Here is a 25,205-nt window from a genome sequence, read left to right as displayed (position 1 = left end):
GTGGTCACCTTTACTGAATGTGTGGTGCAGTTCAGCTATAGACTCAATAGATAGTATGGTGGAGAAAAAAAAAAACAGAACAAGAAAACAAAAAACAGGCCTTTGCAGCATAGGACCCTGCTCTTCATCAGTGAGGAACAAACAAATAAGAGGGCTGGGACGTGCTAGAAAAACAACCCCGTGCATGACATGCTTGTTGAAGATCTTTTTGTAGTTGATCAGACAGGATAAAAGAAAATGACTGAGGCTTGAGACTTTCAACAAGGCACTAGCATATGAACCAAACCCAATATTCCAATAAAATAACCAGTGCTCACTTTAGTTTAATATGTTTATTACAATACATACATTTCACATTTGACCTTGTGACCTCTTGTTGCCCTGCGCTGACTGAAGAGGTGATCCACATTACGTCTGCCTCTAACCACCTGTTATAACCCTCCTAAGCTGGGTGCAAATGAAAATATATGGATATCATTGTGATTTACTGTTCATCACTACAACTCTTATAAATAAAACCTTTTTATTCTGCATCCTCTTCTTAAAACCTCACGGTTCTGTCAGCAACTGTACAAAGGAATGGACCAGTGGTACCACCTCATCCCAAAAAGTCGGAGAGGGGAAAAAGAAGAACAAAAACTGTCGGAAAACCAAAAAATACATTAAGGAGGGTGTGAAGTGTCGGTGTCTCGGGAGAGGGTGCGGCAGGGCAGGGCTGAGGCCAGGGGAGGCTAGTGGGAATGGTCCAAAGCTGCACGCCATCACATCTCTAATTTCTTTTTCTTGTTTTTTTTGTTTTTTTTTTTTTTTTTTTTTTTTTTAAATCAAATCACTCCACCACACCACCAGGCACTGTTTTCTTTTTTTCAGACTGGAAAATGCAGGGCCACCAGATGCTGCAAACAGATCACTGAACCATTGTGAGCAGTTATGACAGACCTGCAGGGAGGGGACGTTTACCTCGCCCGAGTACACGTTACAGTTCACCCAGAGGGGGCAGAGGAAGACAATCTAGACAGAGTCATCAGTTTACCGAGATTTGAGAAAGAACTACTTTGACACCAGTGTGTTATGCTTTATGCTAGGCTTCTGTGTAAATCGGTGGCTTCAAACATCCTCATCTGTTTACACGCAGGTCACACATGCTGAATGGTTCAATGATCTATGAACTGACAAAACGAAGCTTTAGGTCTGCAGACGAGTTAACATGAAGGAAAGGCTAGCTAATGAATGTAGCCGCCTAGGTGTTGATTAGTTTGGATGTCAAAAGCGTTGATAGGCATGGCTTTCCATGGCTTCAATCTACAAAACATATTTACAACATAGATAATAACATCTACAAGAAATCTACATTTTTTTTCCGTCGAGGGTTTTTACAAAACTTGTAAATCACTCCACCCTCTCCCTTCTCCCACAACGGCTCTTCATTTTTCCCCTGTTGGTTCTCCCAGCCCGGTCCAAAGGCAACCCGACTGCAGCTCCTGTGTGTGTGTGTTAAGACTGGGCTCAGGAGGAACTGAACAACTGCTCTCCCTCCAGCTTCCAACTATGTGCAATGGGTCTTTCCCCCTTTTCCCAACGCTTGCTTCAACTCGCAACTAGAAGTTCTCAGACCATGAAAGAATTCTGATTCTTCAACTTTTCAAGTTCTTTGATTTGCTGTCTCAGAAACAGTATCCTGCGGGAAAGAGACGGAAATGACGACAATGAGTTGCATTAAGGTTTACTTTACATGTCAAGGGGTGGCTGCTTCTTGAGTAAAACTCTATTCTCACCTCTGCTCACGCAATGTTGCTTGAATTTCACAGACTCTGACCAAAGACCGGAGGTTTTTGAGCTCGGTGCAGTTCTCAGACATGCAGATGCTCCCCATGGTGTGAGCCTCTTCACGTAGTCTCGATGCCTTTAAGATCATTTTTTGTGACACACGAAAATGAGCTTTAATGTGTGTTGCCGTGAAGAACCAGAACCAGCAGAAAAAGCCATTATTTTTCCGACTCAATAATGTGAATGACTGTATAAATGTAAATAAATAAATGAATACGAAGGCTGTACAAACCTGTTTCTCTGCATGTTCAGCAGACCAACCCTGCACATGTTTGATAAGATTCTCGTTGAAGTGGGCAGCAAGAGTGGGGGTGAAGGAGCAGGAGGGCCGGGCTGCTGAGGCGGTGGGGGGAGCGGAGGCAGAGTTGGGGGCATTGCTGCTGCTGGAGGCGACGTGGTTGGGACCCGGGGAGGGACTCCTCTGACTGCTGCAATTAACAAATGTTGAAGAAGAATGTAATCCTTGAGACATTACGCCGAGCTGAGCTTTGTAAAATTGCTGGCCTTTCACAAACTGGACTAATCAACTTGTTCTCAGAGGCCCTGTTAAGAAGCTAATAACCAAATAGAGCAAAATAGATCTGACGCCCAAAAGACACTTTGGGTTGTATTCATGTGCACAAACGTGAGCTGTTATGCAGCTGATGTAGACAGCCACACTGGTGAAAATGGACAGATCTTCAAACTGTAACTTCACCCTTAGCGCTGAGCCTTACTCCATCCATTCCACAATTAGGAAAAAAAGGTAAAAGTGGGCAAGAGCTGAGAGGAGGGTGGGGGTGGGGATGTGTGAGGCAGGAGTTGCTCAGTGACCACAAGGCACCTATGCCAGAGGGCTCTTCGGAAGTAAAGGTTATTTTCCGCTCCAGAATCCCCGGAGGTGGACATTAGTGTGATGGAGGACCACGGTGGTCCCGAGCCATATCAATTCGAGCCGTTGGCTCCAGCGCCAGTAGTGCCTGCCGTTGGACCCCTCGAGCCATGGACGTAGTCAGAGTAGCACTCTTGAGAAAAATGCCGCTTGCAAACGTACATAGCGATGTGTTGCTATCGAGGGACCTGCTGCCATCTGCAACCACTGCCGAGACGTATGAGGGTCTGAAGGTAAAGAATGCAGTCTGCTGGTGCTGCTGCTACAGCCGTCCAAAGCACAAGTCCGAACCACTGCGCCAAAATAGAAAAATACTAAGTAGAGGGTTAACAAAAAACAGGGTAAACTCCTTTGATGAGTCTCGATCAGACTCCCACTCAAGGACGGCTACTGGGGGAGGTAGGCCACTCACCTGTTATTAGAGGGCATAAACTTTCTTTTTTTTTTTTTTTTTTAAATATAAATTTCATGATGTATAGAAATCCCAAAAGGTTTACTCTATGTCAGCATTGGCCTCACAAGGTTTCAGCATGATTTAAAACAGTAGATGGTATGTTGAGCCATTTTCAACCCAGGAAATGCCATCACCGGCACTGATGTGTTTTCTTCACACTACAGTCATATAACTTAGTTTATGGCTCAAAAATGATGTTCTGGTGAAGACATGGTGTTAGGCTATATTCAGTGAACCTGAACATCAGCCAAATGCCTAAAGCTGCAAACCCAGCAAGTTTGAGTAAGGGGAAGAAAAACAGGGTAAATTGTATAACCTCATTATTCAAATGTGGCAGAGAGACACTCACTGCATTAATTGAAAGGAGTCAGTTCTGTCTAGAGCTGCAATGATTTGTCAATTAAATCAATTCGTTGATCATCAAAAAACCATTAAGCAACTTTGGAATCTGGGATTTATGGAATTTATTTTCCGATGTTTTATAGACCAAACAACTAGTCACTGAATTGAGAAAAAAACTGCCAGATGAATCGATAATGAAAATATTTATTAGTCACGTTCCTAGTTGTGTAAAAGTGGAGTGTGGATGCGCATCTTCAGTGCCGACAACTTCACTGGTAAAACTTCTGAGTGAATTCGAGGACTTTCAAAATGAATCAGCATCTTTTATGTACTCTGCCTTAAGCGATTAAATATTTATCTGACAGCTGTGTGTTTCTGCATCCACCAGAGCGATGCAAAAAGAAACTTATCAGTTAATATGTACACGATTCTTTAATCTAAATACCCTAAACTGCAGTAACGAACACCTCTTATCAAACTGATCATAAGTTAGCTCCCTTTTGGAAGTCGTTCCACAAACAAATGCATGACTTCGGTGAATGAAGAAGGGAAACAACTGAGTGAAACAGCCACTCATTGTTCCATCAATGACCAGCAGATGGTGCCACAACACTACGCAGTGACGACTCTCAAAAATCATTCATTCATGGGCTCATGTGAATGGGCTTCCACAGTATTTCCACTCTGTTTGGCTACATGTGGAGAAAAACACATCAATGCACACAGATGTCTATGTTTATTACAATTCATGTCTCAAATACTTAAACAATGATGTACTGCTCAGAGAATACGCCAGCACTCAGGGAGAAACAGACTGAGCTTCATCATTTTACTCTAACACTAATTATCTATATACAGTCAACAGTAGTTATATTCCACGATATCAGTTAGCCATCTCAGGACCCACAAAGAAGACCCTTGTTTATCAAGCCGTCCTCAAATATTATCCGAGGCTGCCTAGTATTTCACTTCTCATGCTACTACTTCTTGCTAAACCTCAGCGAGTTGTGTGGTTGTACCTACCCTTGGCGCTGCAGGGTGCGCGGGGAGGCCGTGGTGGCATCGTGACTGTGCTGCTTATCGCTGGAGAGGGGCTGCTGGGATGCGGGCTGGGGATGAGATGCCTGCTTCGCTGCTGGCGTGCTCACCTGAACGCAGCAAGTTAGAAATGCTACATCAGAACGTGTCCTCTCCATAGGATCAAGACACAAGCTTACAGATATTAAAAGCATATTTTGTCCTGCTTTCCATCAGAGCCTGTTTCAGTAATCATCATCAAGCATCAGTTAAGAAATCTGAGACCAGGTACGCTTCGCTGTTTGTATGAATCTCTCATTTCATTCAAAATGCCTGGGTTGGATGCCACATGATTCAGTATTTTCACAATACAATACTGTTCTTAATATGGGATGCATCTGATTCCATTTGCAATAAATTTATACGATTATTCTCTTGTATATGATACATTTCATCCAACTGGAGACTTTAGACACATGCCATACGCACAAGGCTTCAGTGAAAGGCATGCAAGTGTAATCTCAGTCACCTTTCTGAACTGTGACTCAAGAGGATGTAAAATGTGTTTACTTGCTGTTTGGTAAATTTCTTTCAGCATGTACAATACTAGCAAAGGGTTGTCGTCCACTTCAGACACTCAACAGGCTCATCAGGTCTGACAAAAACGAGAGAAGGCTTAAATTTCCACTGACAATATTTCACGTTCATACATGCCAACTGTTGAGTTGTCCTCGGTGACAGTTATTTTACCAGGGGAAAATGTCCCAAAATTCACCCAGCTGGATACTTTTCACACCCTACTCGATACTCTCTACCCTTGCTGAGGACACTTTGTTTTGTTTTGTTTTTTTTGGTCTTACTTTTGGCTGTGAGATGACAGGCTGCGTGCTGAGAAGGGGCTTTAGAGGACCAGCATTTGTCTGTGGTGTACTGATCCTTGGAGAAACATAGGACCTGGGTGATGAGGCGTCCGATGTTAACGACATTGGTGACTGGTTCGATTGCTGAGCTGCTAGAGACACACCAACAAAGAGAGACAATCTAAGGGATCAATACAATCTACTAAATTTAATACCCAGCAGGAACACCAGTATGAGTAAATATCGGTGAAATCTTAAACTGTAACAGTCATAAATACAAGTCAGGAAAATTGATTTTCTATGCTTCTGCATGGGCTCCATTTACCTTGGTTCGAGAGTTGAGCAGCTTGAGAGAGGATAGTAGTGATATTGAAAGCTGATGGTCCAGCAGTGAGGATCTTATGGAGCATCGACTGTAATGAAGCTTGTGTGACAGCAGCTGTGAGAACTACAGAATAGCAAACAGACACACTGTTACCCTTTGCGCTGACGTACTGTATTAAGTACTGCTACTAGTATGGTTTCTGTACTGCATTACAGTGAATTTGACAGTCAAATTCAGTTATGTGTCCCATTTAAATATGCCCAGTAAGGTGAAACAAAATTAACATTTTTTTTTTTTTTTTTTTTACTAGGATGCAGTATTTGAGATTTGGATGGTGTGGCCTGAGGGAAAGTTTTGTTTGTTTTGGTCCTAGATACAATGTACAGCGGGTTCATCCATGGTCATCCATTTTCCTTTAATGGTTAGTGGATTGAAAAAGTACTCAGAAATTATCACCATTTCTGTCCAGTGGCAATTAAATTTTCAGATCCACCTATGCTCAAACATAAAATAGCACTAGTCTATAATCAAAAAACAGAGCTGTTATGATGAAGTTATGATGATGTCCTCTCGGTTCATTATTATGGGTATAACAATGAGATGCCCCCTACAATGTCAGCCAAGTTTTCCAGTGAGTGTTGGCACAACACTGACTGTTGGGCTAGTCATTCACATGGCTGAAGAGTTGAAGGGGCTCACAGCAGACAGCATGGACTGAAACTGCCAGTATACTCCAACAGAAGTGCTTGTGGCATGGAAGAACAGACTCTCACAACCCCACCCCACCCTCACATTTTCTCATTGCAAACTCAAGTGGGATAAATCTCAAGCAAGCCCCCTAGCTGCAACCTCCCGGGAGAGACTATCTGAAAGTGTGCATTTTTATCCCAATATTTACAGTTATTGTGTGTTGCCACTCTCTGATAGCCGGCTTTTCATCCCACCTTCCAGTGTCAGTTTGAAATGCTATTAACATTTTTGCCCTTGAGACATGGTGAGATGACCTGTTGTATACGAACAAGTTCTTTCAAGCATACCCCCGCCATGAGGGGGTATGACACATCAAGACAGCAATACAAACAGCACAGTACTGTAGGGATTTCCAGTAAGACAGCATTCAATACTGTGCTCAGACCAGCAAGACAGAGTATCATGTCATGTCAAAGCCTTATACACTGAGCAGTCAGACAAACAGCCATAGCAGTACATACAGCATATAATTTCAAACCATCTCTCTATAAGTACTGCTCATCAAACATAGCCACTGCAGTTATCTGAATGTAGACGCTGGTTGAACGGACATACGAATCATTTTAGATCTGCATTTTTCTTACCTTCGTTGATTTTTGCCACGTCCACACTGGCATTGTTGAGCTGCAGGGCAGTCTGAAGTGCTGGGAGAAGCTGGCGAAGCAGGGTGGGATCCTGGAATAGCGTAGGGGCAGGGGATTGCAGGACTGGAGATACAGGCACCGTAGAGGCTGACGATCCAGGGGTCCCTGATGATGGGTTCAAGCTGCCTGAGCCTGAGGATGATGACTGGGAGGCAACGGTGGCTGTGGGCTTCTCCACCTGGGCTGACTCTGTGAAGTCAGCAGAAAGCAGGATATAATTACAGTAGGCAGACGCAGTCTCACTAATTCAGGTAGTTGCTTTTTGATAATATTGAATATTATTTTATACATGCAAACATCAGCTCCATTATGGACTGCAATCATACCCTTAGGCCACATTAAGACCACCAAAAACTCCTGTGTGGGGGAAAAAAAAAAAAAAAAAAAAGCAGCCCTCTCTTTCATTTGAATGGAGCCAGTCCAACGGCGTTTTTTGATCTGAATTCCTGCGCACAATAAAATGTTTGTGAAATATAAAAAACGGGCTTGTGCTAGAAGATGCCAGCCTCATTGTGCGTTCTTTGTAGCATATCTAGTGCAAAATACATCCAAATTTCACAATACTAGACTAGGCAAGAAAAATCTTCAGCTGGTTTATGGTGCCACATGAAACTCTTTCACAAGACTAAAGACAAAAAACACACGGTCATCTGGGAAAATTTGAGCCAGGTTACGATTTTTTGACAACCTTGTAATTATTTGCAACGAAATGCAGCATCATCCAGCAATGCACTGTGGTGGCCAATCACATACATGAAAGCATACATTCTTGGTAGATTACTTTGTAATACGAACAGTATTACTCTGGTTTACCTCGGGATAATCGATCAAAAGATGAAACAGTGGTTGCCGTGATAGCTTTTCAGAGTTGTAAAATCCTGTCTGGGCATTATAAACCATTATGCATCCTTTTGACATCTAATAAAGCCTTAAATACATTCATCTTTTAATCCAACTGGACTTCCTGGACTGTATTTTATTGTCTCACTGGAACCTTAGACAACGTGTCCCAGTCAGTTCCCCGCTGACGGAAGACAAGATCGGTAGGATAAGTGGAGGTGAACTGTGTTTAGATCAATGATGCTTGGTGATCAAATGCAGTCAGGGCGGTGTTTACCAGATGTCGAGTTATTAATGTTAAGATGTTGACCATATCATCTAGAATTAACCAGTTTGTTTGTTACTGCTATCTAAATACCTCCAGATGCAAATTCAAAAAATGCACTACAGGAATTGTATGAGGTCATCAGCTGTCACATAAGTGGTATTTTTTGTTATTAATTTTTTTTATATTTTGTGAGTAGCATAGAGGGACTACATCTATAATTTTGTTATACAATCTTGTTGTATAATGATAATTAAACTGAATCGTGAATGCTCATCCAATACACCCAACACACACAGCTCCTCCTGTAGGATTACTGGTATTGTGAACAGCTGCAGTCCTTACAAACTGGGCTGAGATGCTGTGAGCAGCTGTAATCAGCTGTAATCAGAGCTGATGCTATAGGTAGGCTGCCCTCCATGTGTCCGTAAGACCTGACTTCATTACATGCTAGAGCTTGAGGTTTGCCAAACCTACAAAAAGTTTGCATCTACCTACCTATTAAAATGCATTTATTATGAAGTGTGAGCAGCAAGTGTTGTGTTACTACGCAGGGTTTTTCCCTACAATTACAAGACTAAGGCGCAGCGCCCAAGTAATTTTACGTAGCGCCTAAACCCAATGAACAGAAAAAAAAATGGTTTCTCTACCGCTCTGGAGAGAAAGGATACTGGATTGGCCCTAATACGAGACCATATTTATTTTATATGACTTAGGTTTAAAAAAAGTGGGGTTTGTCCTGTATATCAGGACTAGACAATTAAGCGTTCATTCACCACAACTGTTATTCCTTTTGAATGGATAGAGTGCCAGTTTTACTGGTGCTGCATCATGGGCTATTTGTAGCCTTTTCACATTGCTGGGCCTGTTGAGCGTTTGAGTCCGTCTATAGCGAGTCAGAGTTAATCAGCCTTAGAAGCGTTTGCTTAGTCCAGTTTAACCTACAGGAGTTTCTGAACGCTGGTGTAACATGTTCTACTACCATCAGAGAAATTAAATTCATGACGAGTGAAAACGAGTTCATAGCATCGACCGACTTTTCTACTGTTTAAATAAACCAGTAGAGGAAATCTGTCAGACAGCCAAGAACTACATTTGTCACAAATGACGAGCTCAAAGAGAAAAAAAAAAAGATTAAATTGAAAAAGAAATTAGAAAAATGCTTAGTGTCAGAGAAAATAATTGTACATGAGAGAGGAATCGACTCGCTACAGTAACTCAGTCAGCTAACTAGTGGCCACTGGGAAAGTGAGCTTTCTACAGACGTCCAACCGAAGAAAATTTTGTTAAGCAGCCAAACGCTGCTACATTTGGCTATGGGAGGAGAAAACTGCAGTTTGAATGTATTTACTATAAGTCTTGTTTACCTATCTTATTTTACTTATCTTATTTTGGCGGACAGTGCAATCCCTCATAAAAATGTGAAGGATGAGTTAAGGACGAGTTAAGGACATAGCGCTTACTTCAGTAAGCATATATGTATTTCTTTTTAATATTTGAGTTACTGTGAAAAACAACAACCTGTGTTGGGGTTTTATAAATATTGAGCTGATAGTGGCCCAAAATGAATTGAAAATGCATATTTTCACAATGCACGATGCCCAAGCCACCCTATCACCCCCTTTTGGTGATTTGCTCATTACAACAGAAGGCTTCTGTACCTCACGGAAGCTTAAATTGTAGGTGACTACTTCTGCCTGGTACCAGTGTATACGGTTCAGTCAATAATTATTTGGACCGTGACACAATTTTTGTAATTTTGCCTCTGTGTACCAACAGAATGGTCTTTATAAAGAAGCCATCAAAATGTGAATGAAGTGTAGACTTTCAGCTTTAATTCAAGGGGTTTAACAAAAATATATATATTACTTAAAAGTAATTGGACAAACCACCATAACTACAGATATAAGGATTATTTTTGATACTTGGATGAAAATACTTCACAGTCATTGGCTGCCTGACATCTGGAACACATGGAAATCACCAAATGCTGAGCTTCCTCCCTTGAGATGCTTTGCCAGGCCTTTACTGCAGCCGCCCTCAGTTGCTGCTTGTTTACTGGTCTTTCTGCCCTCAGTTCTGTCTTCAGTAAGTGAAAAGCCTGCTCAACTGGGTTGAGGTCATGTGACTGATTTGGCCATTGATGAATATTCCATTTCTTTGCCTTGAGAAGCTCTTGGGTTGCTTTCACAGTATTTTTGGCTCAATATTCATTGTACTGTGAAGCACCATCCTCTCAGTTTTGCTGCATTTGACTGAATCTGAGCAGACAGCATAGGTCTAGACACTTCAGAATCCATCCTGCTACTTCTATCGGCAGTCGCATCATCAATAAACACCAGTGACCGAGTTCCATTGGCAGCCATACATGCCCATGCCATAACACTGCCTCCACCATGTTTGTCAGATGATGTGGTATACTTTTGATCATGAGCCGTTCCTTTCCTTCTCCATACTCTTCTCTTCCCATCATTCTAGTATTAGTTAATCTTGGTTTCATCTGTCCAAAGAATCTTGTTCCAGAACTGTGCAGGCTTTTTTAAATGATTTCTGGCAAAGTCTAATCTGGACTTTCTGTTCTTGAATGTTACCAGTGGTTTGCACCTTGTGGTAAACCCCCTGTATTTACATTCATGAAGGTGTCTCTTGATTGTAGACTTTGACAGTGATACGCCTACCTCCTCGAGCGTGTTCTGGCCTTGCTAGATGTTGTGAAGGGTTTTCTTCACCCAGGAAAAAATACTGCGTTCATCAACTTTAGTTGTCTTCCTTGGTCTTCCAGGCTTTTTGGTGTTGCTGAGCTCACCAGTGCATTCCTTCTTTTTAAGAAGGTACCAAGTTGTTGATTTGGCCACTTCTAAAGTTTCTGCCATCTGTCTGATAGGTTTGTTTTGTTGACACCTCTTTGAACCACATATTGAGAGTTCCCATGAACAACTACCAAACGCAAATTCAACGCTTGGAATCAACTCCAGACCTTTTATAAGCTTAATTTGTGACAAAATAATGAAGCAACAGGCCACACTTGGCTGTGAAACGGATCAATTGTCACATTACTTTTGAGCCTCTGAAAATGTGGGACTATGTATAAAAAAAATGGCTTTAATTCCTAAATGCTCAATGTGATATTTTTGTTAAACCCCTTGAATTTAAGCTTACACTTCAATCATATCTTGATGGCTCCGTTTCAAATCCATCATGGTGGTATACAGAGGAAAAATTACGAGAATTGTGTCACCGTTAAAATACATATCGACCTAACTATGTGTGTGTCAGAACAAGTAAAGATGGAAACAGACCTTTAGATTGTTGAAACATGCAAAGAACAGACAACTTGCAGCTTTTTCTATCAATATACACAGGTGTTTTTCATTGTTCACAGCCAGATTGCAGCACATGCTGATCGACTGAGTAATTACACAGAACAACTCAATCAACAACATTCACACTACAATCAGAATTGCGTCACCATATATCGCCATATATCGTACCAAAACAGAAAGGGATGTCCATCAGAAATTGTTAGCCTTGCTAATTTATGATGCAATTTGAAAAGGTAAAGAACAAAGGAAAACATGTTAGCTTTGGAGAAATAGGTGGATGAAAATCCATGGGAAACAAAAATTCTACAGAGAAAGCTTGAGGTGAGTGAACTTCACAATAATGACGCTTCAGGTGACCAGAGGCTCTGCGCCGAAACCTAATGACCTACATAATATAATATAATTCCTGCTGTTAGCTCAATGTTTTCATCCAGTTTTTATTAGTTTCTCCTGCTCAGACACACATGATCAATGGTGCTGATTTTAGGAATAAAACTTGTGTTTAAAATTATTTTAATAAGTAGACAATCAGCAATCAGCACACAACTGGTTTTAGCGCACAGCCACAGTACATTGTTTAAAGCAACATCAGCATCCATGGTTCAACCATTTGTAGTCTCAGTCTTTTGGTAAGCAGTTCCTTAGCATTCATCAGCCAAAGGTCAGCTCAACAATAGTCATCATTGACTAACCAATAACAACAGTGCTTAAGCTGAAGGTTTATAGGCAGATTTAAGGAAGATTGAGACAAAGATGGAGAACACTCAACCTTTATATTTCTCGCCAGCCATACAAAGAAAATATACAGATATGTAAACAAAGAATGTGTGATTCATTAAGATCAGTCACTGCAAACTGGTGAGGAAAAAAGGGTTGTAATAGTGCAAGACCTACTAGAACCAGTGGGGGCTGCCGATGCTTGCATAGCCTCCCTTCTGTAGTCCCTGTCTTTGGGGAAACTGTTGACAGGCGCAGTCTTTGTTGCCTCTTTTTGCCTCTGTTCTCTGTGAAACACAGATACAGGTATGCATGCAAACAGATATTATTCATGTATCCAACCGTTATGTGTCACTGATTAAAATAAAGTGTGTACAATAAAATGGTTTGGGTAAAAGGATTATAGCTACCTCTCCAGCCACTCTTTTGGCTTCTCCCACTGGGACACTTCTGTCCTGCAGTTGTAATAGTATTTCTTTCCAGACGAGCTGATGTGCTCTGACCAGTCGTCACCAGGTTCGTATGGCTGAAAAACGGAGCAATGTTTAGGAACATGAGTCCAACCAGACAGAAAGCAACTGTGTGCATGTGTTTTTAGAGGGTATGATGCAAGCGCATGTAATGTACTCTGAAATGTACAAGGGAGATTGGGGGTTGGGATAGCTTCAGATTGTTCAGGTAACCAAAGTGAAACAGCTTGCTCTTTTGCTCTATTGTGACTGGCGTTATGTGCTCATTTCCAGCATTCAGTTACCATTTTACACTGTAATCCAGTATTTTTATCGTGTTATAATGTTCCATTTTTGTTGTGTTGTTTAGGTCAATATTATAAAAGGTAAACACTTAAAAAAAAAAAAAAAAAAAGAAGAGCTTATCCCTATCTGAAACAAAGGTAAACTAGAAAGAACTTCACATAAAAAAAATTGTCACTGATCCTTCACTACTGCATAAATAGAATTAGAATTAAAATAGAGCATATACACTCGGTTGGTAGTTTATCATTAGGTACACCTAACTAAAACTAATGCAGTCCAATACAACAATCCTACAATAAATCCTACCTTCATGAAGGTTATAATGTTCAATTTTTGTCTTAACTGTTTTACAGAGGTGTTGATTCAAGTTTATGGTCATTTTGGAGGCTGCAGTTTGTGGTGCTGTTGAATATTATTGTGTTAAACTGTGTATAAACAGGTGTTTGTTATTTTTTCCAACCCGTTTTATATCAATGTGGGAAGGTTAAACAACAGAAACATTGGTATATGCAATACAATTCAACTGCACCACAAACTACATCCTCCAAAATTACCATAATGTTGATTCAACACTAAAAAATTAATATAACCTTCATGAAGGTAGGATTTATAGTTGTATTAGACCGCATTAGTTTTAGTGAGATGGTCCGAATAAACTGACAACTGAGTGTACAGTAGCATGAAAAACTGGAGACCCCTGGTAAAAATTTCTGTAAATGTGAATAGTTAGTGAGTAGGAGATGAACTGATCTCCAAAAGGCATGAAGTTAAACATTCTTTTCAACATTTTAAACAAGATTAGTGTATTACTGCATTTTTTTTTTGGTACAAGTTAAGAGCGGGGAAAAAAAAAAAAAAAAAAAAAGGGATCCTGTGCAAAAGTTCGGGGACCCCAAGATATTTAAGCTCTCATAACTTTTATCAAGGTCTCAGACCTTAATTATCTTGTTAGGGCTAGGCTTGTTCACAGTCATCATTAGGAAAGGCCTGGTGACGCAAATATTTCAAAGCTTTATAAATACTCTGATCCTCAAACCTTCCCCCAACAATCAGCAGCCATGGGCTCCTCTAGGCAGCTGCCTAGAACTCAGAAAATTAAAATACGTGATGCCCACAAAGCAGGAGGAGGCTATAAGAAGATAGAAAAGTGTTTTCAGGTAGCTGTTTCCTCTGTTCGTAATGTAATTAAGAAATGGAAGGTAACAGGAACGGTGGAGATCCAGTCGAGGTCTGGAAGACCAAGAAAACTTTCAGAGAGAACTGCTTGTAGAATTACTAGAAAAGCAAATCAGAACCCCTGTTTGACTGCAAAAGACCTTCGAGGAGGATTTAGCAGACTCTGGTGTGGTGGTGCACTGTTCTACTGTGCAGTGACACCTGCACAAATATCACCTTCTCGGAAGAGTCATCAGAAGAAAACCTTTCCTGCGTCCTCATCACAAAATTCAGCATCAGAAGTTTGAAAAAGGAACATCTACACAAGATTGATGCACATTGGAAACAAGTCATCTGGATTGATGAAATGAAAACAGAACTTGTTGGACACAATGAGCAAAGGTGTGTTTGGAGAAAAAAGGGCGCAGGGTTTCACAAAAAGAGATCCTCTCCAAATTTTAAGCACGGTGGTGGATTGATCACGCTTTTGGCTTGTGTTGCAGCCAGTGGCACAGGGAACATTTCACTGGTAGAGGGAAGAATGGACCTAAAGATCATCGAAAATCTGTGGATAGACGCCAAAAGAGCAATGCACGCAAGACGGCCCAAAAATCGCACAGATCTAGAAGCCTTTTGGAAGGAAAAACGGGCAAAAATCCCCCAAACATGAACTGAAAGACTCTTAGCTGCTACAAACAGCGTTTACAAGCTGTGATACTTGCCAAAGATGGTGTTACTAAGTACTGACCAGGAAGGGTGCCCTCACCCCTTTTTTTGTTATTTTGAAACTGTAAATGCATGAAATAAAAAAGTAATCTTGTTTAAAATATTAAAGAAATGTGTCATCTTTAACTTTAAGCCTTTTGTATATCAGGTCATCTTTTACTCAATTAGTTTTCCTTTGACCATATAAAACAAACACTTTTCCAGTATGTTATCATTGTTATCTAAGTAGTGACATATTTTGATGTTTTTCCATCTTTTCATCAATAAGATGCAATAAAGCCTCATGTCAAAGCTGTGAAACTACTGAACAGCAGCAACTGCCAAGAAACAATTCAAACCATTATCTGCCTCCATGCCAAGGCAGAAGCAACACTTACTGTGTCTGAGGTCTTGCTGGGGTTAGAATGTGAGTTGGAGCCATGAAGAGAGCTGTGGTTGAGAGAATTTTCTTGTGGGGAATAACTGGTCCCTGCAACAAAACAGAAGAACCGGGTAAGACACCATTAGTAACAACGAAAGACAAGAGAGTAAAATGCCAGGTTCATGGACATAAAAGCATGGCTGAGTACAAAAGCACACACAATCAGCCTGAAAATATTGAATTCCTTTAATGTTTAGATGTATGCTCAGTAACAAATATTGCTGTTGGTATAAGTGTGCCAAGACAACAAAGCAACGCTGTAACCCCAGTTCATTTTTCTAGTAATAAAATGCTACACTTCCGAACAGTACATTTTACAGGACTTTCCTAGAATGTCTGGATATGAAAGAACACTTTTGAAGTTGATTACATTACATTTTTTGTATATCTATGCTAAAATGATATGAAAATATACTTTCATACCCTATTACACCCTATCATACCTGCTGCTACACCCGTTTGCCTAACTAAGTATCCTAAGTTTAGAAACCTGTCCTAGTACTAGGCTGGCTTCTTGACAATAGATCTGAAAACAACACTGCCACCAAGTGTAGCAATCAGATGGCAAGACTGAACCTGCTTTAACTCATCCCACCCTCTCAGCTCTTCCCAACTATTATTAGATGCTTCAAGTGTAAGCACTTGCAGATATTTTGTAACATTTTCTAAATGCTTCAGGGATATAATTTTATGTCAGTGAGGGAGACCACAACAAGGAAGGCACGCTTAAATGAAAGGCTTCTCGTGACAGGGTTTTCTTCCATAAAGCAGAAGGAGAGGATGGATGCACTGAGCACCACTATCCAGGTCTTAACATCATCAATGGCCCAATAGAGCACTCAATGGCAATTCCAACACATAGAGTATCTGTAACAATCTGTGGCATGTTCAGTAGTGTAAAATAAACACTTCCGCCTTATTTAAAATCACGACATTTCATGAAACATTTTATTCTCAACGACCTACAGCTGGGCAATGAAAAACAATTTTATGACAGATAAAATCTGACTGGTATCTCAGTGGGAGGAAAAACAAACAAAAAAAAAAAAACAACTTTTTGGCAATTTTGTGTTGACACTAAAACCTGAAAACTGAAGCTGACCAAAAAGAAAGTGATTGTAACTCATTTTCAAGCTATACAGGTCTATCCCAAACCCTGCTATGATTATTGTGGGACAAATCAATTCAATATCACATAAAAAAAAAAAAAGACTTTTTTCTCCAGTACCTAACGATTCTCAGAATGGTGCATTAATGGGCAGTCACTTCATACAACATGAACCACTCATACAAACAGTTTAGTTCTTATGTTGCATGTGTGAGCGATTTAAGAGAATCTGTGGTATCGCCAATTTTCTCGTACTTAGAATTGGTAAGATTTTTGTGAATAAAACTGCCCATAACAGAGCAGAACTGGTAGCCTTATAAGGCGATTTTAGTGGCGCTGATTATCCTAGTGATCATATCTCAGGAATGGGCACCTCCTCACGAACAGGTGGCATTCATCAGGCTGTAATAAGCAATTTACAAGTTTGTCCAGTTGAGAAAGTTTGGTGAACCTCACTCGGAACACTTGCACGAGCAAATCTCAGAAAAAGTAAGAGAGGTTTAGGAGAGGAATATGGAAAATGTTCTTGCACGAGACTTGTTCAGACTTCCAAGTAATGAAGAATGTTGTGAAAGTCGGTTTCCTAACGTAGTTAAGTGTTTGATTTTGGTCAAGATTATTGGATAGTACAGTTAGATGATCATAGTTCAAGACTATCAGCAGTGTCAATTTAATGATAGGGAATTAAATAACAAGGACTGTCCTGAGCCAAATTGTAGATCAGGTCTCAGACGTGTCATAAACGTTGTTAGTCCATACTCCATTTAACCACTACAACCACACAGTGCTATAGGTAAGTACCTACAAGTGAACCTATGTGTATGCAAAACACAGCAGCTAGCAGTTTCAATTAATGATGTCAGTGTGCGTAAACAAAACAACACAAAAAGAGCATCACTGGGGCTAAGAAATGTTTCTATTTCAGCAGAATTTCGCAGCTGTACCACAACTCTGAAGTGCTGCTGTTGGTGGAAAATTGCATTTGAAATTGTGAACGGTCCGAAATTTGCTCAAAGAGAGGCTGTTCAAATTACATCCACAACTCATCCACACTTACATTCCCCTCTCTATAGACTATGCTCTCCAACACAGGGTTCCTCCAAGGAAATTGGTTTGGGGAGGTAAGTAAGCACTGCTCAAAATACTACTGAGTTGATGTACTTTTTGTAAAATATCACTATGATATGCATTAAAGTTGGACCTGATGATTATTCTGAAATTGATGTGATGTGATTAACCAGGTCACCTCTCAAGAGAAAAGTCAACACTCTTCTGGTCTTACTGAACTACAACACAGTCCACTCACAATCGTTAAGTGGTGTTTAAGACTGATGTTTCTCATCAATAACAGCCAGTCTTTCGCTGAGCACAGATGCTTGCAGAGAGCATATTAACAATATACCTTTATATAACCATACCATTATTACGCAGCCAAAAATTTAATTTTAGGTATTACGGAATAAACGTTAATTAGCTACAGTTGATGTAATCTATTGCTGTTTAGGTTTGTCCAGTGAAAGCTTCAGCCAGGGCCAGCTAAAGGTTAGAGGACTGCTAAATAAATGCTTTCTACACTGTTCTTTTCCAGTACTAAAAGATCAAAAAAAGATCAACTGTTAAATATGAAAGTAGTTAGCCTCTGATCTTAAATGAACAAGCTTGGGATGCCGTTGGTACATCAGAGCGGAATGAGACATCCTTAGTTACTTATCAGTCACACTGGCTTGAAGAATAATTGACATACATGTATGTAAAGGGTTGCGGTTAAATTTTGGAATTCAAGTCTACAACTATTCTCACACTGTCAACAAGCCAGACAAGGCTAATTGTAAATAAATAAATAAAAATAATCATCCTTTCACAGTCCTGTGTGGAACTATTCCACCACTTTAGTCTCACCACAGAGGCAACAGAATCATGAAGAATACACAATTACATTATCCACTGAGAGATACTCTGTAAAGGAGTACACATCACACACTGGTGGCGCTCTTGATGCGTGCAAGAATACACCACTGTCCTATTCTCCAGCATAAATACACGTCAACCCCCATGAAAAGCATAATTTTTTTTTTCTTCCACATTTTCACCCAGGATCAGCACAATCCAGTTACTGTACTACTCTAGTGTGTGCTATGAGTGTCAAATGACATGTCAAATGATGTGATGCGTGTCAAGCTGCACTTTAGGGTGGAGTTTCTCACATATCTTTAAAACCCAAAGATTCACTTAAGACACAGTGGTGCAAGGTTTTAAATAGGACTCAGTGCAACAACAAGTATTCTCAACAATAATCTAGTGTTTGAGACTGTAAATAATACCGGTGTAGGGAGAGGAAACGCACTCTCACTAACCAGCATAGTTGTTTGCCCCTGCTGACTGTTGCACCAACTCTCGAAGCCCCTAAGTTGAAGCTGCAAATAAACAGGTCTCCTCCTTAGCCTCTCTCTGGTCTATGGCTCCCAGCTTGGTTGGGACGGCTGTGGTTCAATAACATTACTACAAACCTATGGGATGCAAATCCTTTTGAATACCTTATCAAATCTAATAAGGCCTAGCAGACAACATTTTCAAGTGACTTAAGTTATAAAAAAATTAAAACTTCCATTGAGATCTAATCACCTTTTAAAAGCTGAGAAGGCAGAAATAATTTTTGAGTGGCAGCCTATAATGTTTAATACCCATAGCTAAGGCCTGAAAATGAGGTGAGCGGCAAAAAATATAAAATGTTGATCGCATGTATCTGACGCATTGAAATAACAGGTGTGGCTTACTTACTTTGCACAACATATTTTTAATGAGTTACTGGCACCACATAAGCTAAATCTTTTTAAGCTGCAATGTGGCACAACTCTTCGATAAGTTCAACATCACACACATTTGACATATAACAGCTTTATAAAGTTAACATGCCTGAAGTGTTAGCAAACAATTAGCTCTTTGTGTCCAGCAGACACAGAGCAACAGTAACATTCATTGGGGGTTGTGTTTCTTGCCATTTGATGAACAAAGTTCAATATTCATTCTCCTTATAGCTCTGTTTTGGTTTTCACCAATTCCTGAGAAATAGCTGCTAAATGCTGCACCATGTTCATTAGCTAATTGCTGTCTGTGTGCTGTTTGGTGCTGGGTGAGTAGTGTACACTGAGTCTATCAGAGCTTGGCTGGTGACAACGGCTGCCTGCTGCAGCTGGAAGCAGGACTGATGACAGCGGCGAGTCAACAACAGTAGTAAAGAAAACCCAAAACAATGAGATGAAGATGCAAAAAACGCCTTGTAGAGCCGTGGGGGATTGCAGAGTTGGGTGATCATTCTGTGGGTACATCACTACCGGCAACACCTTTCACTTGACAGACTTTCATTTGATCCATTGGTCATGTAAAAGTATTGATTAGTGAAGCTTAAACTTACAAAACAGCTCATCTCAGTTAAAGCTAACATCCATTTACATTTACAAGGTTACGTTAACAAGCTGCAAATAGGGATGCTTATACTGATCTGTATCACGTACTCATCTGTTTCCATATCTGTGTCTCCGCTTAATTTAGAAATCACATGATAAATCTTTGCAGATAATCGTAAATCTTTCTTTAGGTTAACTTTGTCAATACCACTGGACATTGTGTTATAAAGAAAAAAAAGTGAAAAAGTTTTTTTTTTTTTTTTTAAAGGAAGAATCATCCAAAGTGATCCCCGCGTGTTTTGCTGAATACTATTATATCATCATAGTTTACAAGATCAATGCTAAACCATCAGTGATTTGTGGTCATTAGTGTTGAACCTCTGTAAAAGACCACTTTGCCTTTTTGACCATGACACATTAGTATCTAAATTTTTACTTTAATTTAACCAATTATCACTACCTCTAGAATAACCACCTGACCAGCAATGTAAGGTCACATCAAGCAGATACTGGAAACTTAGATTGATGCTATCTTAACCAAAAAACACTCAGTTTAAGGGTAAACGGCTACAGTCTCCCCCTTATTGGGTGACAAAATAATAACGGAAAACTGCTGAAATAATAAAAGCTCTTATTTCTAAACTTGTTTTACAACAGCCAGTGTCATCTTCTGGAGCTTTAGACAAGGTCAATTTCAAATATCTAAAAACTAAATTCAAAAAATCTGTACTTGAAGCCCCATAACTTTGTGTTCCTCGTGGTCATATTTTCTCTCCTTGATCTACAAAGTAACTAACCCCATAATCAACATCTCTAACAGACCTCTCTGTTAGTATATCCTCAGCTGTTTTGTAATCTTTTGCCAAGAGCCAGAGATGCAGCACACATAGCAATAATTTCTGCAGTTCAGCATTCTTCCTCTAAATGTTTCATCAATGTATCATTTTGAAAAGATAGCTACACAAAATATTGTTTGCCACCTCTAGCAACTCAACACACTGCTCACCAGCAAAACTAAGATTATGCCCCACATCACAATAATGCTTTCTCATTAACCACAATTATGCCACATGCATGGATCAGACTGCTTGACTGCCAGTTAATCAAATTTTTGAGGAAAACTTTGTTTCCTTATGTTTATGTTCTCTTGGAAAGAAAAATACTAGAAAACTTAACTGTACAAAAAGATTGAAAACCTTTAAAACAATCACCCCTACACAAATTTCCAGTCCAGGAGACAATGAAAATCCACTTTTTCAAACCTCAAGAAACAGTTTAGTTCTGACACTGTCTGTGAAATTGGCCAGCTACTGAACAAATTCAGATATAAACCCTATACGAGGCTTGGACAGTGTGTGTTGTGTACAGTGCAATAGAATTTTGATACATTCACAAAACATCTAGGTTTGTGGTTATTATTATAGAATCCTTGGTGACTGTTTAATCAGCTGCTGAGAGCTGAGGTTTACTCAGCTGGTTAACATAAAATGTATCGTGATAAAATACAAATATAGTTGGTTGCTACTAAAGTTCATCATCGCATCTATTTTAGCTTTTGCTTGTTTGATCCAAAACTACAAGAGCTAGAATACCTACTATTTCATAGCATAAAAAAGCATTAAGCAAGTTGCACTTTTTTTTAAGGGTTAAAAGAAAAAGAAAAAAGAAAAAAAGAAAAAGGAATTAGACAGTTGCAGAGTTCCAGAGTTGAAGCTCTGGGCTGTAAAAAAAAAAAAAAAAAAAAAAAAAGTGGTATGAAAAAACATTATCTCCTGTTTCTTACATGACAGCATCATCTGTAGCCATTAAAGTAAGCAATTCATTTTTAATCTAAACCCAATTTATTCTCAATAACCACTGTGTCTCACCTCCATCCCTGTCTCTGGCCCGGTGTGTGTGGACAGCCTTTGCTCTGCTGTGCCCTGTGCTGTCGATGTGTTTGTTTTCAGGGCTGTCAGACCTCCTGAGCATTTTGCAGGGAGGAGTGACATCTGAGGAGTCTCGCGTCTTTTCATGTCGGTGGTCCCCTCCTGGATGGCTCTTGGACGAGTATTTGAGAGTCTGTAGACACACAAATAAACCACCTCACTGCAATCTAATTTCTTGTGCATACAATGATTTCATCCTCTTATAATCATTAGAGGGTTTCTCAAACAAGTTTTACCCTCTTGTTAAACATCAAGTTTGGCTGTCAAAAGAAGTACAACATCAAAGTACATATCCACCAAAGTTTTAATTTGCATCAAAGAGAATCACCATTCATGCAACTAATTATTTAGGATTTGTGAGCAGCAGATTTATCTGTCAAGTCTTTCTAGTGCAACATTACTAAATGAGCATTTAAGCTACGCTAATATTTAATGACTATTTAGCAGTCTCTCTGCATTTATCTACACTAATACATTATAATTTCTAATAATGACGAAGTAAACAGAACATTTCATATCAGACACACGAGTATTAGCCAACTTTATCGGACACGAACTGTATCCATACCTTATGTTAATACTTTTGTTTGCCTTATACATTTCGAGTGCTTTGATGTTTCGAGAGCTTAGCTAGCTATATCCTTAAAATGACAGACTGCGGTCAGGCCCTAATCGGACTGGCTAGTAAGCTAACAGTTACAGGCTATCATTAGCTTTGAGCTGCAATAAAACTCGCCTGTACCTTTTCTAAAACCGCTGCCTTCGACGAATACATGTAGTCTATGTTGTCTTTACCAGGCAATATTTACGTTAGGAAATATTTAAAGCGCTCAGGCGGCAATTTCAAACAAAATCATTTACTTTTCACGTTATTTTCCGCACTGACTGGGGCCTGTTGTGCTCCCCCGAAGCCTGAACTAGAGTGTCCATTTTAATCTTATTTGCTGCTAGCAAGCTAGCAGGCTACGGTTAGCTAACAAGTACCTGATAGGGCTGAGAATCTCTTCGGTCGCACCTGCAAATATAGAGAAAATAGTAGTGAATATGAAACTTCAAATGTCAGTGTTGAGAAATAGTTGGAAGTGCTGCAACAGCTGAACGTACAAGTTTCCAGACACTTATTTTGGTCTAGTAAAAATGGCGGATTGTCAAAGCGTAGCTACGAGGAAAAGGAAAATCTGAATAAGTAACGTTAAAATAGATGTTTACCCATCGCCGAGTCTCGGTTGTTTCCTTGCATACATTACCATCAATGCCGTGTTATTGTGTTTGGAGTGGGATGTGAAAGACTGATAACGGCACTATATTTTCTTGTTGATTTAGCGACTTGAAATCGTCAATTATTGCAACCTAGCTTGTGTGTATTTCAATGCTATCGGCAGCACTGGTCGAAAGAGCGCCCTCATTCAGTCCATCTCCCACTCAGACGCACACAGCAGCGTCCCTATCTGCCGAGAAAACGTAGCAGCAGAGCTGCGCGCAGAGTTGCCAGATATCAGGCATTCACCAGTATGGGAAAGCCTTCACAAAGTCTACGGTACCTAGGAAAAGTGTCATGTAATCAAATTACTAAAGACAACAATATGAGATTGCTTGCACATGTATATATATATATATATATATATATATATATATATATATATATATATATATATATATATAAATATACATACATATATATATATATATGTATGTATGTATATCTATCTATCTATCTATCTATCTAGATAGATAGATAGATAGATAGATAGACCGGTATGTATAAAGATAGGCAGATAAAGCCGTATTACTTGTATCATACTATCATTCATTTTGCTAAATACACGCTGTCTGTAACACACAAAAAAAAAAAACTGAGAAATGGAGTATTCAAATCCTCTAATGTCAGCCATGGGGGTCAGGATCATGATTTTGCCCATACTAAGTCGAGGAAATCATGTATTCAGGAAATAACCGTCGCGTACGATTGACAAAGGTGGGTAGCGTTCAGACCTGGCAACCTCGACTGCAACCCAATTCTCCATCTCCCCACATCCGGGACACACTGGCTGGGGTCCAACGGTCCAAAAACTTGTAAACCCGTTTAATTCTGCTGTGGCATCGGATACACCGACATATTCTATCCACAAATGCATTTTAACTGTTAAATAATAATAATTATAAATCGAATAAACTATCCGGACAGTCCACTTAAAACCAAGCGCTGTAGACATCATAATGTTTTACAGGCCGTTACAGGCAATATATTGTTCTCTTCTGTCATCTAGTGGTTATATCGTGATATCGCAGGCAACCTCTACCTACAGATCATCAAAACAATAAATTCACACAAATACTCCCATCGGTATTTCCAGCTACATGGAATCCCACAGAATGATTTCATGATTTTTTTTAAAGGGCACAGTTTCCTTTGTCACATTAATTGTACATGGCAGAAGCCAAATTGTATTATTATAGTATTTTTTCTGTATTTATTGTACTATTCACTCTCATTTGCAGTCTTGTCCCAACAATCAGCAGCCATGGGCTCCTCTAGGCAGCTGCCTAGAACTGGGAAAATTAAAATACGTGATGCCCACAAAGCAGGAGGAGGCTATAAGAAGATAGCAAAGTGTTTTCAGGTAGCTGTTTCCTCTGTTCGTAATGTAATTAAGAAATGGAAGGTAACAGGAACGGTGGAGGTCCAGTCGAGGTCTGGAAGACCAAGAAAACTTTCAGACAGAACTGCTCGTAGGATTACTAGAAAAGCAAATCAGAACCCCCGTTTGACTGCAAAAGACCTTCGAGGAGGATTTAGCAGACTCTGGTGTGGTGGTGCACTGTTCTACTGTGCAGTGACACCTGCACAAATATCACCTTCTTGGAAGAGTCATCAGAAGAAAACCTTTCCTGCGTCCTCATCACAAAATTCAGCATCAGAAGTTTGAAAAAGGAACATCTACACAAGATTGATGCACATTGGAAACAAGTCATCTGGACTGATGAAATGAAAACAGAACTTGTTGGACACAATGAGCAAAGGTATGTTTGGAGAAAAAAGGGCGCAGGGTTTCACAAAAAGAGATCCTCTCCAAATTTTAAGCACGGTGGTGGATCGATCACGCTTTTGGCTTGTGTTGCAGCCAGTGGCACAGGGAACATTTCACTGGTAGAGGGAAGAATGGACCTAAAGATCATCGAAAATCTGTGGATAGACGCCAGAAGAGCAATGCACGCAAGACGGCCCAAAAATCGCACAGATCTAGAAGCCTTTTGGAACGCAAGAGCAGGGGGAAAATCCCCCAAACACGAACTGAAAGACTCTTAGCTGCTACAAACAGCGTTTACAAGCTGTGATACTTGCCAAAGGTGGTGTTACTAAGTACTGACCAGGCAGGGTGCCCAAACACCTTTTTTGTTATTTTGAAACTGTAAATGCATGAAATAAAAAAAGTAATCTTGTTTAAAATATTAAAGAAATGTGTCATCTTTAA

General features: G+C 39.9%; 1 protein-coding gene across 2 annotated transcripts; it reads right to left on the bottom strand.

Annotated features, from left to right (window-relative positions):
- Positions 1-317: 317 nt before the first annotated feature.
- waca (WW domain containing adaptor with coiled-coil a) lies at positions 318-23,238 on the bottom strand. 2 transcript variants are annotated; one of them, XM_040127136.1, is made up of 13 exons: positions 22,942-23,238; positions 22,717-22,747; positions 21,673-21,865; positions 15,249-15,340; positions 12,646-12,761; positions 12,413-12,522; positions 7,031-7,279; positions 5,697-5,819; positions 5,372-5,523; positions 4,518-4,642; positions 2,060-2,255; positions 1,776-1,903; positions 318-1,678 (listed from the first exon to the last, which is right to left on the bottom strand). In XM_040127136.1, exons 1-13 carry the CDS (start codon positions 22,980-22,982, stop codon positions 1,609-1,611), a joined length of 1,626 nt encoding a protein of 541 aa, XP_039983070.1. In that variant the 5' UTR covers positions 22,983-23,238; the 3' UTR covers positions 318-1,608. The 2 variants fall into 2 exon arrangements, with proteins under 2 accessions (XP_039983070.1, XP_039983071.1); XM_040127137.1 differs by having other exon boundaries at positions 5,372-5,520.
- Between the last annotated feature and the right edge of the window lie 1,967 nt (positions 23,239-25,205).

Source organism: Xiphias gladius, chromosome 5 (assembly GCF_016859285.1).
Source record: "Xiphias gladius isolate SHS-SW01 ecotype Sanya breed wild chromosome 5, ASM1685928v1, whole genome shotgun sequence".
Taxonomy (NCBI): Eukaryota; Metazoa; Chordata; class Actinopteri; order Istiophoriformes; family Xiphiidae; genus Xiphias; species Xiphias gladius.
The sequence above is the reverse complement of the archived record's forward strand: the minus strand, read 5'-3'. Positions and strand labels throughout refer to the sequence as shown.